Source organism: Chelonia mydas, chromosome 16 (genome assembly GCF_015237465.2).
Source record: "Chelonia mydas isolate rCheMyd1 chromosome 16, rCheMyd1.pri.v2, whole genome shotgun sequence".
Lineage (NCBI taxonomy): Eukaryota > Metazoa > Chordata > Testudines > Cheloniidae > Chelonia > Chelonia mydas.
In genome coordinates, this window is record NC_057857.1 from 21,631,513 (window position 1) to 21,644,745 (window position 13,233).

The 13,233-nt window shown below is 41.8% G+C and overlaps 1 protein-coding gene across 5 annotated transcripts in view; it reads left to right on the plus strand.

The window, feature by feature from the left end:
- The first annotated feature begins 31 nt into the window (after positions 1 to 31).
- RABGAP1 (RAB GTPase activating protein 1) overlaps positions 32 to 13,233 on the plus strand; it is a 123,977-nt gene continuing 110,775 nt past the window's right edge. For 3 of the 5 annotated variants that reach the window (XM_037879933.2, XM_043530784.1, XM_037879935.2), the window contains exons 1-2: positions 32 to 168; positions 10,215 to 10,414. In XM_037879933.2, the coding sequence (XP_037735861.1) occupies positions 10,265 to 10,414 (150 nt within the window). In that variant the 5' untranslated portion in view covers positions 32 to 168; positions 10,215 to 10,264. Of the gene's footprint in view, positions 192 to 760; positions 855 to 10,214; positions 10,415 to 13,233 lie in introns of all 5 variants that reach the window. The other 2 variants (XM_043530783.1, XM_037879934.2) reach the window with 2 other exon arrangements.

A 13,233-nucleotide genomic window follows, 5' to 3' on the forward strand; every position in this document is an offset into this window, starting at 1 on the left:
CGCCGCGGCCGCCGCCGGAGCAGCCGCCGCTGCCGGGGCCCCGGAAGCGCATCTTCCTCTGACCCGGAAGACTCTCCCGGCCCCCTCCCCTCCGGCCTGGGTCACGTGGTGGGGGCGGCGGCGGCCGAGGCCCGGCCGGAGGAGGCAGCGGCGGCGGCGGCGGCTCGGGTAGGTCCGGTTCGTGTCGCCAGGTCAGACTCCGCGCGTCTCTTCCGCATCAGGGGGTCTCCGGTCCCCGAGCCCTCCAGACCCAGCGGCCGCTCCCCCCTCCTGGCCTGGGCTTGTTCTCCCCCGTCCCGGGCCTGAGCCTGCCTGCCTGCACCCCCTCTGGGCCTGGGCCTCGCCTGGCGGGCAGCCGCTGCCTAGGCCTGGGTCTCCCGGCGGTGGGCCCAGGCCGCTCCTCACGTAGCCCGGCGGTGCCAGGCAGCGTAGCCCCTGGTACCCGGTTCCCCTCACCTGCACGGTGCCCGCCCCTGAGGGCCGAGCCCCGCCCCGTGCCGTCAGCGTCCGCAGGGCGCGCCACCGCCGCATCGGGGCTGGTTTTGTGGCTGGCGTTTCAAAAGATGAGGAGGAAACTCCAGAACCTGGAAGTCTTGGGCCAGGCACCCCGGCACATGCCATCGCGGGCAAGGTGCGTGCCCCGTGAAGCACGGGCCCCTTCATGAGGTCCCCTGGGCATGCTGCAGCATCCCCCCGCTAACTCCCCGCTCTCTGCCTGCAGCGCTCCACCGTATGCTGCTCTCTGGCAAAGTTGTTTTAGCACCTGAGATCTCTGAGCACCTTTCTCTGTCGTGCATGAGACTAGATTTCAGTGGGGCCCTGTCTTGATCTCTGCACCCCTAACTCATCCACAGGCACAATATTGGTAAAAGTGTCTTACCATCATACTGAGTGTACTGCATGTGTAGAAAGTGTTGTTCAGTCTCTAATCACATGGCTAAATGCCAGACGGTTTTCACTGGAATGTGCGCATACAATTCTCAGGCACATCTATTTTCTGGCCAGATGTCCTCTTCCATCCTTCCCCTGGCTGTTTTCATGCTGGATCTGTTTTGTTCTTAGTCACATGTTTGGTTTGATTGATGGGAGAGTATTTTTCTCACTGTTTGTCACACTCAAGCCTCTGGACCACTTTTGCTTGAACTTTACTAAAACTCTTGGGTAGAAATACAGCCTGCAAAATATCTGGAAGGGTTGAGCATCTGAAAGTTGGTGTTTGTAATAGAAACACATGTGCAATGTTCATTATAGCTGTCACTAGCTTTCGAGCTATTGATGATACCCTTATTGCATGTTCTGCATAGGAACAGCTGTGCATGCAAAGGGAGGGAGAACAGCAGTGGGGCAGTGTGATCTAGAAGTGGGTAGAGACCCAGCTGTCCCTTCAGATATGAGGTGGATGCACCTGGGATGCTTCATACATGGCTTGGGTGCTGGATATTGTGATGGGTGATATGGACATATGAATAGATAATGTCACTATGCCGAGGAATCCAGTATGCATGGGGCAGTTGTTGCCCACACATGTTAACTGGTGTGGGGATTGGAGGCACTTGCTAAAAAATGTAGTTTCTAATAATAGTATTCTGTCCTTCTCTGTATATTTCAGGCAGCATTTAAAAAGTGTCTGAGAGTAACTAATTGAGCCTAGTTAGACACTAAGATCATGGTGCTTAGATACCAAAGTGGTAGTCTTTCACTCTTTTCCATTTAGTTGGTTATGCTCCAACCATCCAAACATGTATGCATGTAACTATCTGCACATAAATAATGCTATTGCGTTCAGTGGCACTGCTCACATGTGTAAAGTTACTCACATGCTATATATTTTAGGGACTTTTATTAATTTCTCCTTGTGTAATAGACTCACCCAAACAACGAGGGAAAGAAATATATTTTTAAAGAGAATGCATTTGTAAAATTACAAAAATTGCCAGAAGACTCTGATGCAATTGAAGTTCAGTTGAAAGTGACTAGATTTCAAATTTATATTGTTTCCTTAACCATAAGACCATTTTTCTTAAATCTGTGTTGCCAGACTGTGCTGAGCTTATTTTTCATGGGTACTGAGTTATGTCAACAAAATAACCAAATTCCATTTTCAGATCTTCATGTTCTGGGAGTGTATCAGTCATTGCTTGTCAGATATCACATTGATGCTAGAATCTGGCACTTTGTTACTTCCCCTTCAGTTGATTTACATTCCAGTCTCAATCTTCCTCCTTTCTTTATCCCATTTGTTTGTGAATGCACATACTGTTTTAGACTTTTATGGTTTGGAATAGGTAAGTTCCAAGCACTGGTGATCCTAGTTTAGAGATTGAAAACAAGTATCAATAAACAAGCACTATACTACCGTATATGTTTGAAAAACCTGATAAAGTTTCACATGAAATTGGATTTTGGTAGCTGTAGATTTTACAGTGTTCACCTTTGCAGTTTTGTTTGTTGTAAATTAAGGTAGTATAAAAAAAGTGAAAAATTAAAATGCAGGTGGTGCGAGGGGCAACAATTATGACTTTCTCATAGACTTTAAGGCCAAAAGGGACCATCATGATCATCTAGTTTGACCTCCTGCATGTTGCAGGCCACAAACCTCACCCATCCATTCCTGTAATAGGCCAATAGCCACTGGCTGAGTTACCTGAAGTCCTCAAATCATGATTTAAAGATTCCAAGTTACAGAGAATACACCATTTACACTAGTTTAAACCAGCAAGTGATCTTGCCTCGTGCTGAAGAAATACAAAGCTGGAGATCAGATTCTGTCTAGGTATCTCATGCTGCAAAAATACATAAGCTTTATGCTCTAATAAATTTGTTAGTCTCTAAGGTGCCACAAGTACTCCTTTTCTTTTTTACGATACAGACTAACACGGCTGCTACTCTGAAACCTGTCATAGGCTGGTCTGAATTCCCAAATTTGTTTTATCTGTAGAGATTTTATAGACAAAATAATACACTTGTTTGGACTTAGGAATTCTGTAAGACTTCTGGGCTACACGATTGCAGAATTCCTCATTTAATAGAATTCTGCGGAACTGTTTAAATTCTGTGGATGTTATCATGTTTTGTGTAATGATCCTTATGTCTCTGCTTAACATTAGAAGGTCAAGGCCCTGACCAAACTTGGCTATAGTTATACAGTGAACAGATTAGCTGACAGTTAGGCATGAGAATCTCCTTCTGCTTTCCAAGTCCAGCTGCAGACAGTTTTTAGTAGCATGTATCATATGAGACTGTTAAGGTCATTGCTTCTGCTTGAAGGTTTCAAATTATATTTTCAAAGAGCCAGGCTGGTCCAATAAATGTAACTATACATTTCTGTTTGAATCCCCAGTGAATGATGTAAGCTGTGTAAATAAATACACACTGCACCCTTATAAGGGTCACTCTAACCTCTGGCTGGAGTACATTATCTTCCATGCTAACTGCTTCTCTGTACTTACGGATCTATGTCCTATGTCTGCCTGTAAAGGGAGACCTGTAGATGTGCACAATGCTATTGGAATGTCATTCAGGTTCGTGAGAATAGACTCTTCGCAGTGAACTCATTTCAGTGACATTCTTTTGCTGCTCTGGATAAGGCAGTGTTAGCGTTTCTTTTGTAAACCACTGTTTCCCTGGGCCTACAGTCTGTCTCCACAGTTGGAGCAATTGCTTTGTGCTGGAGCCTGACATAAGCGTTTTGTCCCGAGCACATTTTCGAGATTAAAAATAAAATCCTTATCAAATCAGCTATACTGATAATCCTTAACAGGTTTAAGGTTGTGTTAGCTTGAACTCTTTTATGTTTTTTCTGATACCTGGCTTTGTGGGTGATTTAACCACCTTCCTGAGATCTCTACTTGTCATGCTTCTCTCTTTCATGAGAATTGCAGTGGTAGGGCAATTTGAGGAAGCTTAATCTTAAAATGAATCTCCTGTTTTCATTTGGCCCTTGAATTCAGATTGACTGAGAGGAGGGGTCCAATGGGAAAACTACACCATCTTATGGCCATGATACTCCTTTGAGAACAATTCTTTACAGGGAGCTAAAAAATTAGGAGTACAATTATTCTTTGTTCTGTTGAAGCAAGATGGGTTTAGATGCTTCATTTCCATATAGAATCATAGGACTGGAAGGGACCTTGAGAGGTCATCTAGTCCAGTCCCCTGCACTCATGGCAGGACTAAGTATTATCTAGACCAGTGCTACTCAAGGTGGTGGTCCGGTCTGCGAGCCATCAGCTGCCGGTTTGCGTGCACATTGGAAAAAAAAATTGCCGGTTCCCCACATCAGATAGCTTGAGAAGCACTGCTCTAGACCGTCCCTGACAGGTGTTTGTCTAACCTGCTCTTAAAAATCTCCAATGATGGAGATTCCACAACCTCCCTAGGCAATTTATTCTAGTGCTTAACCACCCTGACAGTTAGGAAGTTTTTCCTAATGTCTAACCTAAACCTCCCTTGCTGCAATTTAATCCCATTGCTTCTTGTCCTATGTTCAGAGGTTAAGAAGCAACAATTCTTCTCCCTCCTCCTTGTAATGACCTTTTATGTACTTGGAAACAGTTGTCATGTCACCTCTCAGTCTTCTCTTTTCCAGACTAAACAAACCCAATTTTTTCAACCTTCCCTCATAGGTAATGATTTCTAGACCTTTAATCTTTTTTGTTGCTCTTCTCTGGACTTTCTCCAATTTGTCCACATCTTTCCTGACATGTGGTGCCCAGAACTGGACACAATACTCCAGCTGAGGCCTAATCAGCACAGAATAGAGTGGAATGAAAAGCAAAAATCAAAAGCAAACAAAAAAGGATCCATAAATTATAACAGAGCCTTGTGGGATGTGATTCTTCTAGACATTCTCCCTCCCTTACTGGAGAACCTGTGACCTCAAGATCCATATTCTGTGGGGCAGTTTCTGGTGTCTTAGGAGTTACCCCTTCTGTTTTTGAAAATTTACTTTTTATTGGTGTTGAAATTAACCCCATAGTTACAAGCTTAGGGACACGGTCGGTGTTTAGAGTTGTCTCTGGGAGAGCTCTGAGCTGCGATGTAGCACATAATCTGAGATTTGTGCTTGGTGGGGACCTTCTCTCCTAAACCTCTCAACAGTGAGAATGGAAACCATAAGGGTTACACTGCATCTGAGAGTGAGCCTCCAGCCTGGGTCTTCAGACTCATGCTAGCAGGTCTTGTGCTAGTGCTCAAAAAATCGATGCGTAGGTGTTGCAGCTTGGGCTCTGAAGCCAGGTGTGTGATGTGGACTTGAGAGCTTGAGCTCCGGCCTAAGCCATGACATCAAAGCAATGTCTGCACAGCTACTTTTAGATACTTTTAGAGCATTAGTGTGAGCTCTGCTACCACCAGTCTGAGGACCTGGGCTTGAGAGGCTCACTCCCAGATGCAAGCTATACATGTCCTGGGTTTCTTAGGCAAGCTGGAAGCATCATATAGCCAGTGTTGTCTCTACTGCTGTGTTTTCTTGCTCTCTGATTCTGTGAGATTCATGGTGCTGCCACCTCTAATTGCTCTGCAAATTTTTGACGTGAGTTCTTTTAGACTGGCTCCTATTTTAGTGAGCTCATAGACTTCCTGTTACGCAGCCATCAAGTTCTCTGGTTCAGGTAAAGTGCCCAGGGGTGCTCTACAGGGAGCTTTCTGATCTAAAGTAACTCTAGATCTAGAAAGAAAAGGAGTACTTGTGGCACCTTAGAGACTAACCAGTTTATTTGAGCATGAGCTTTCGTGAGCTACAGCTCACTTCATCGGATGCATGAAGTGAGCTGTAGCTCACGAAAGCTCATGCTCAAATAAACTGGTTAGTCTCTAAGGTGCCACAAGTACTCCTTTTCTTTTTACGAATACAGACTAACACGGCTGTTACTCTGAAACTAGATCTAGAAGGTGCTGAAAGAGACAAGGCAAAGTAAGGGAATGTGGAAATTCATGTGAGTTAAACTATGGCAATATTCCAACAAAAAAACCCAGGGGAATTCATTATTGCTCTTTCTCATTCAATTATGGCAGCTATGCTCCTTTTCTTTCTCAGCATCAATGGTCAGATAAAAATACTAACACTTTTAAATAATTGATAAAATTCCTTCAAGGAATTTCTCTGAATTGAAAATCTGGTATTTTCTGTATGCAGAATACAGATTTTTGCTCGTCCAGTGGTTTGTGAGAGGTCAATAATTTACATTAATATTACACATTAAAGCCTCTTGCTTTGGGCCAGATCCTGCTACCCTTTCTTGTGCAGAGTAGTAACTTTCTCATACTTGGTCCCATTGATTTCAGAGAGACTACTTGCAGAGCAAGGTATCACTCAGTATATGGTTGGGAAAATCAGGCTCATTTGGATCTCTTATTGTTGCACTGTAGCGGATAAATTTAGCCAATAACACACACTCCCTGATTATTGTGTGTGATGCCTGTTTGAAGAGTAGAGAGTATGTGAATTCACAGCATACTTTCTTTTTTAAAAGTGAATTCAGTGCTGGTGAAAGGTGCCAGATTGTCAGGCTTTGAAAATAGATTAAATTTAGCACTTCAAGCTAGACATGCTGTACCAAAATATTGCTAAACTGCTCCTTACCTTACTTTATCTTAATGGCTGCTAATGAGCTAGCTCTTCTATTCCTGTTTGTCTTTCAGGAGTACAGATATTCATTCACACTTCATTTGCAAGGTATTGCCAAAAATATTTTAAGAGAAGGTTTGGGGGGCTTATTTTTATTTTACATTTTGTTAATAATTTAGTTATTTTCAGATGAGCTGCAAATTTTGTAGGTGGTGTAGAAATGAGCCTCTCATACAAGATTTGTACTTGGAATTCAGAAATTATTACTAATAACCATTTACTGATTATTACTGGTTTCCTATCCAATATTCCTTGTTGGGTATAAAATGAAAGAATGTTGGACTTTCAAGTTTTTAGACTGACAGACTCAGGTTGAAGCTGACCCTGGAATTTTGATGTCTGAAACAAAAAGCAAAGACAGGGTTTTTAACCTTGTGGCCAGTGATACAAACACAGCAGAGAAAACTCAGAAATAAGGCAAAACGTATTGCTCAGATAAAGGTGGAAAAGCTTTAAAGGTAATAAAGGAATCTTTCCATCAGACGATAAATTTGATGTCATCCTTCCTGGGCATAGGTGAGGATAGTATTGAGATGGCTTATCAGAAAGCCCTTGGCAGTAATCCTATGGTATTTGCTGGTAAGCATCCTTAGATAATAGAGTTGAAATGAGACTTTTACTCCTTTCATGCCTTCTCTCTGTTTGCTTGTCACTCATAAAGCTCTTTCCTTGGATCAGCATCTCCGTGCTGCTCAGCTCTCCTTGCTATAGCTACTGCTGTTAGAGCATGGTCATCTGCACTGCCCTCAGCTTCATTATTAAGGTGCTGTTCGCAAAGTCTGCAAGTCTCAATCTGTAGAGAGACTGCTTAGATCAAGGTGGAAGATTGTAAACTGGGACCGGTTATCTCTGTGGGCCACAACCCATCTTAGACAGGTGGCTGCTGGCTGCTTTATGTAACTAAAGTACACTCCTTGGGCCTCTGCCAGGGGGTCAGTGGAGCCCCTTAGTTGGGCAAATTTTGGGGATCATCTGGGCTTGAGAGTATTTTTAAGTACTTTCTCCAAACCTACTATTGTGTAGAGCATCAGGAAAACATTGCACACGAGCAGATAAGATTAGGGGGGATACGGCCAATGTGGGTCAGAAGAGAGGAAGTTCATGAATAAACTTTTATGTTTTTGTCCAGAAGCAGTGTACTTTGTGTAAACTGTGGCTTCTAAGAACAAGGGTCACTCTGATATACTACATCCTCAAGCCTTCCTAGACATGATGATGGATGTGATATTCCAATTGATCTTCCATGTCTTACTGTTACAATCTTCCTTAAATTTACACTGTTCCCTCAGTTCAGTGACAGGGCAGAGAGGCATGAGTGGCAGTTTTATTAATTACTTGGCAGCAGTAGGTTGGGTACAGTTCAAGAAATTCTAACTTGGTTTAAGAAAAATCAAACCTAGAAGCCTTTGTGGGGATATACATGCAAGACCTTTGCCATGTACTTAAAAAACAGCAACTGGCTTTTAGGCTGCTATTTTCAGCCTTTTTATTCATTAGTGTGAAATTGCCTGAATATAACAAGAGTAGGATGATGTTGCATTTTTCAAGAATTCCATGTCTCTCAAAGGAGAATCACACAATGCTCCTTCCTTCAGTGACCTTCATGACTCAGTTTCTGTCTGCATGTATGGTTTGGAAGAAAATGCTGCTGTAATAATACTTGGCACTCAAAGAGAAGTTTCATAAGAGGTTAAGAGCAATCATACAGTCCATTTGTGGGAAAATAGAAGGCAATATATTTGCACGAGATGGGGCAGTAAAAGTTTATTGTGAGGTTGTCTTACTCTAATTTCAGATGCTCCTTCCGTTGGAGGAGAAAATAGTTCTCAGAGTAAGGAGTAGTCGTCTGGTTATATAGTGAGTCCTAGTGTGCAGCCAGCCCATTGGTGGAGGGGGCTAGGACCGTTGCCTGCAATACAGTTCCCATTCATCAGGCATGATGATTCATAGATTTCAAGGCCAGAAGGGATCATTTCAATCATTTAGTGTGACCTTCTATATAAGACAGACGATAGAACTTGCCCAAAATAATTCCTTTTGAACTAACACATATCTTAAATCCAAATCTTGATTTAAAATTGCCTGTGATGGAGAATCCACCATGACCCTTGGTAAATTGTTCCCATGGTTAATTACCCTCACTGTTAAAAATTCATGCCTAAAATGATGCTGAAAATCCATCCAACATTAATTCCAAAGTAACTCCTGTGCATGGCTTATGGACTTTGTAGGGCACCAAGTCAAAAAGCAGTCCTCTCAGCTGGTGGTCTCTCCTTTGTGTACCCACTCTGTGCACTTGGAAAAATGTATCTGTGCCAAGCTGTCTCATTGCTTGGCTGCTATTTTGGCAGCCAAGTGAGGTCAGTTCCCCACAGGACAAAGGGCACAATTCAAATGGACAAAAAAATTCAGGTTTGGTCATCCTTTGGAGTCAGTAAAGACTGGGACTCTTGTGATGAGCATGTAATCGGGACTCACTAAGGAATTAAACTGGCCCTTTGTACCATGGCATTCTATTTTTAGCCAGGGGTTCTAAGAACCTTTGATGTTGGAGGTGTGTAGTTGAACTCCACCTTTTGTTCCCTTTATCTATCCGATGAAGTGAGCTGTAGCTCACAAAAGCTTATGCTCAAATAAACTGGTTAGTCTCTAAGGTGCCACAAGTCCTCCTTTTCTTTTTGCAAATACAGACTAACACGGCTGTTACACTTTAGATAAATTTCAGAGTATCTCAGTGCCAGTTCTTGTGACTTTTTTTAGCCTATCTGTTGGCTCTGACTTGCAGCACTGAACCAGCCGATGCTGTTCTTCCTGTTTCTTGGTAGGGTGTCCAGAGCTGATTCTTATAATACAAAAGTGTCAGTGCAGATGCATAAAATATTGCTCAGCTCAAGGGTCCATTGTGTCTCAAGTACAGCATATCGAGTTAAGTCATATAATGTTGAGATTATTTGTAAGTGGAATTTCATGATTGGCTTGTCCTGATATTTACAAAACCCTAGCATGATATTTGCATGAACATAGGTGAAGGGAAGGCCAGGTTATGACTGGGTTTATAGTTGGAAGTATGCTGGCCCGAAAATAATGTCTTTCATCACCAGGCATAGCACAAGAGCCCGTTTTACACCACAGACAGTACTGTGTCTGGGATTTAGTTACAACGCTCATTTGGCAGTGTAGACAAGATCTTAACCATGTTCCTTAAAAAGATTAACTTTAGCACTGCTTGGGAGTATGATTTTAGGCCCCATCTACACTGCACAATGAAAACGTTATAACCAGGTCCTCAGATGTGAATCTATTTGTAGTGTAGATGGGCCTTCACTGGGAAAAGTGATCATGAAACACTTCAAAATATAAATTTGTTTTGTGATCTATAGAAACCAGTGCAGCACTTTCAGAGTAAAGAGTTTAACAGCAAATTGAAAAGCCTGGACCATGTGTGCACATTGATGTACTGAGCACTGTTACTTAGCTATGCAGTCAGATGTGTTGATCTTTAATAGTCATCAAGTTTCTGAAAAGAAACATTTGAGCTTCAAGCACAAACTTCTATATAAGTATTTTTATGATTTTTGTTTTTCAGGAGTATATAAAATTTAATCTCATTCATGAGTCGAACTTCCTTTTTAAGTCATGGATGACAAGGTCTCTGTTGGAAAAATCAGTGTGTCTTCAGACTCGGTATCCACTCTTAACAGTGAAGATTTTGTCTTGGTTTCCAGGCAAGGGGATGAAACGCCATCTACAAATAATGGTAGTGATGATGAAAAAACAGGACTGAAGGTAAGAATCCATAACCTGAGTTCATTCGTTCTTCTAACCCAAACTAACCATAGAAGAGCTTAAAGAGGGACTTCTGTTGTTGAAAACTTGAAAGAAGAGAGAGCTTATTCAAGAATCAATGTCATTTGCTGATATTTCTTTTAATTATTTCTGCTGTCATTGTAGATATTTATGTTTTGAATAAGTGCTCTCTCCATCACTACTTGGTTTTTCATTTTGATGAATCCTTTACTGGAGTTGTCACCCAGTGTTTAGGATGAAACAATCATAAATTGTGATTTTTCAGACAGTTAGAATTACAACTTCACTGCAGCTTTCAGGGGAGAAAGCCCTTGTTAATGCACATATGTCGTCAGTTTGCCTGTTGGTTCTGCTATGTACTAAAGTTTGTCAACGTGAAAGGTTCTCTTTAAGAAATTTGGAAGTAGCCTGAAACCTTACACCCATGACGTGTAGCATGGACCTCAGAACACAGGCCCAGGAGCAAGTTATGTGAACTCTGTGGGCATTGACCTCTTCTTTTCGCTTCTGGGATTGCTATCCTGGAAAGACCCTCAGGGATTTTTGCAGGTTGTTTCCGAGTTATGCACTTAGGCTGTCTAACATAAAGGAAACCTTTCAGTGGCTTTAAAATGTGGTGATAGAAACATGATGGGCACTCTAAACTCTCTTACACCTGTAGCTGTATTTTCATATATTATAGTATAACGTGGATCTTTTCCAGGGCTGATCTAAGTTAGAATGTTCTATATGGGAGTTGAAAGAAAAATTCTCACTTATGTAAGAGACCTTGAGATCTCAGGTCAGTTAGATCTGTCATGCAAAGAATGTCCAATCCAAATTTCAAAGGGAGAGAGAGATCTTGTATTCCCTCTGTGGGACTGTTTTCTCCTTTGTTGCTAGGAGGTGGGAGGCTGAACAAAGACTTCACTGCAGATTTCCTGATGCCTTTCCACAGCTTTCTTGTATCTCCAGCTGCTCTACTTGGCTTTCTTGAATTCCTTTCTGATCTCTATGTACTAGCCATTTAATGGATGCATTATTATAGATGACACAACAGACAGCCTTTAGCGGAAGAACAGTTCTTTTTCCTTAAGAACTTTTTCATCTGGTGAAAAAATTGATTTATGTAGTTGTATTGCAACTTCAAAAGATTCAGCGATAATTCCCCCTGCAAAGGAATAGTCTTCAAAATTATATCAACAAATGAGACTTCCTTCAATGATTCACAAGGTTCTATCCAGAAATTTAGCTCCAAAAGAGGAATAGTAGCCTCACTTGTCTGCTTTAGAATCCATGCCTGGGTATCTACTGAGTCTTAGAATTTCAGCACACTGCATAGAAGAATTCCTTGTCTTAAGAATAGTTATGTGAGAGAAGATGATCAGTTTCTTAAACTATTGAGGATTATCTGAGTCTACAGAAGAGAGATGACTACCAGAATCCATTCCACTCTGTTAGTGCCAAATAATGTTTAGAGATGTGAAATGGCTCGTTCTGAAGCAAGTATTACTTCAAGGTTGAGATGTTTGGATTCCTAGTGCAGTTGTAATGATTACCCAGCTATGGGTGTTCGATGCTTTTGATTTTCAGGACACACATTTATGTTTAGTGCAGTAACATTTGGGCTTGTAACATAAAAAGAAATGAAGTGACCTGCAAGGCAAATACAGCACCTCACAAAGTTTACAAATATATAATGGAGTAATAATAGGTTTCAGAGTAGCAGCCGTGTTAATCTGTATCCGCAAAAAGAACGAGGAGTACTTGTGGCACCTTAGAGACTAACAAATTTATTTGAGCATAAGCTTTCGTGAGCTACAGCTCACTTCATCGGATGCATGCAGTGGAAAATACGGTGGGGAGATTCTGTATACACAGAGAACATAAATCTCCCCACCGTATTTTCCACTGCATGCATCCGATGAAGTGAGCTGTAGCTCACGAAAGCTTATGCTCAAATAAATTGGTTAGTCTCTAAGGTGCCACAAGTACTCCTTTTCTTTTTGCGGAGTAATAACAGTAATCCTCTTCAACCAACCATGTTATGACCCAGATTTGCTTTTCAGATACATTTACTTCCAAAGTACTTCAAAGATTTGCTTTTCAGATACATTTACTTCCAAATCTTTTGTGTGTTCCATATTTCTAACTCGGAAAACTGGAACTTTGGTACTACTGTGTAGCTGTCTTTTTTTTTTTTTTTTTTTTTTTTTAATTCTAGGTTAAGAGTAATTGTCAAACAAAATTATGCTGTTTCCTGATCTGGAACTAAACACTACAATAGTTTTGTTGGGTTTTATGAGTAAACTTCAGCATGAATTCCAGGCAAAGGCTGGGTACAATCATTGAACAAAGTGAATCACCTTGAACCTTTCCTTTTGTACTCTGTCTTTTGAGAGAGCATGCTGTTTCTTTATAACTGCAATCTGAATGATTAATGGAAGCATTATACATTAGTTAATGCAAGTAGGTGCCCAGTTCAAAGCCATTCCTGCAGGAATTTCTTTCGTTAACCCCCTCCTTTCTGCGTAAGGAGACAACAAACCTCTATCACTGGAAATGGCTGTCTTTATGAATGGAAATCAGTTGCTTGTTGTCAGAGGACTAGAGAGAAATGAAGACTAGAAGGATAACTCCAGTGTCTTGATGGGGAACAGTCCTGTCCACTGCCTCCGTAAAATGGACTTTGCTTTCCAGGCGTCAATTCCACTGTATTAGTTGACTGTTTATCTGTGGAACTTGAAAGCTAGGTTCAGGAGGAGGCAGTTAACACTGTGTTGGGCACTTTATGTATATCTTATCTAGATGCATGGAAG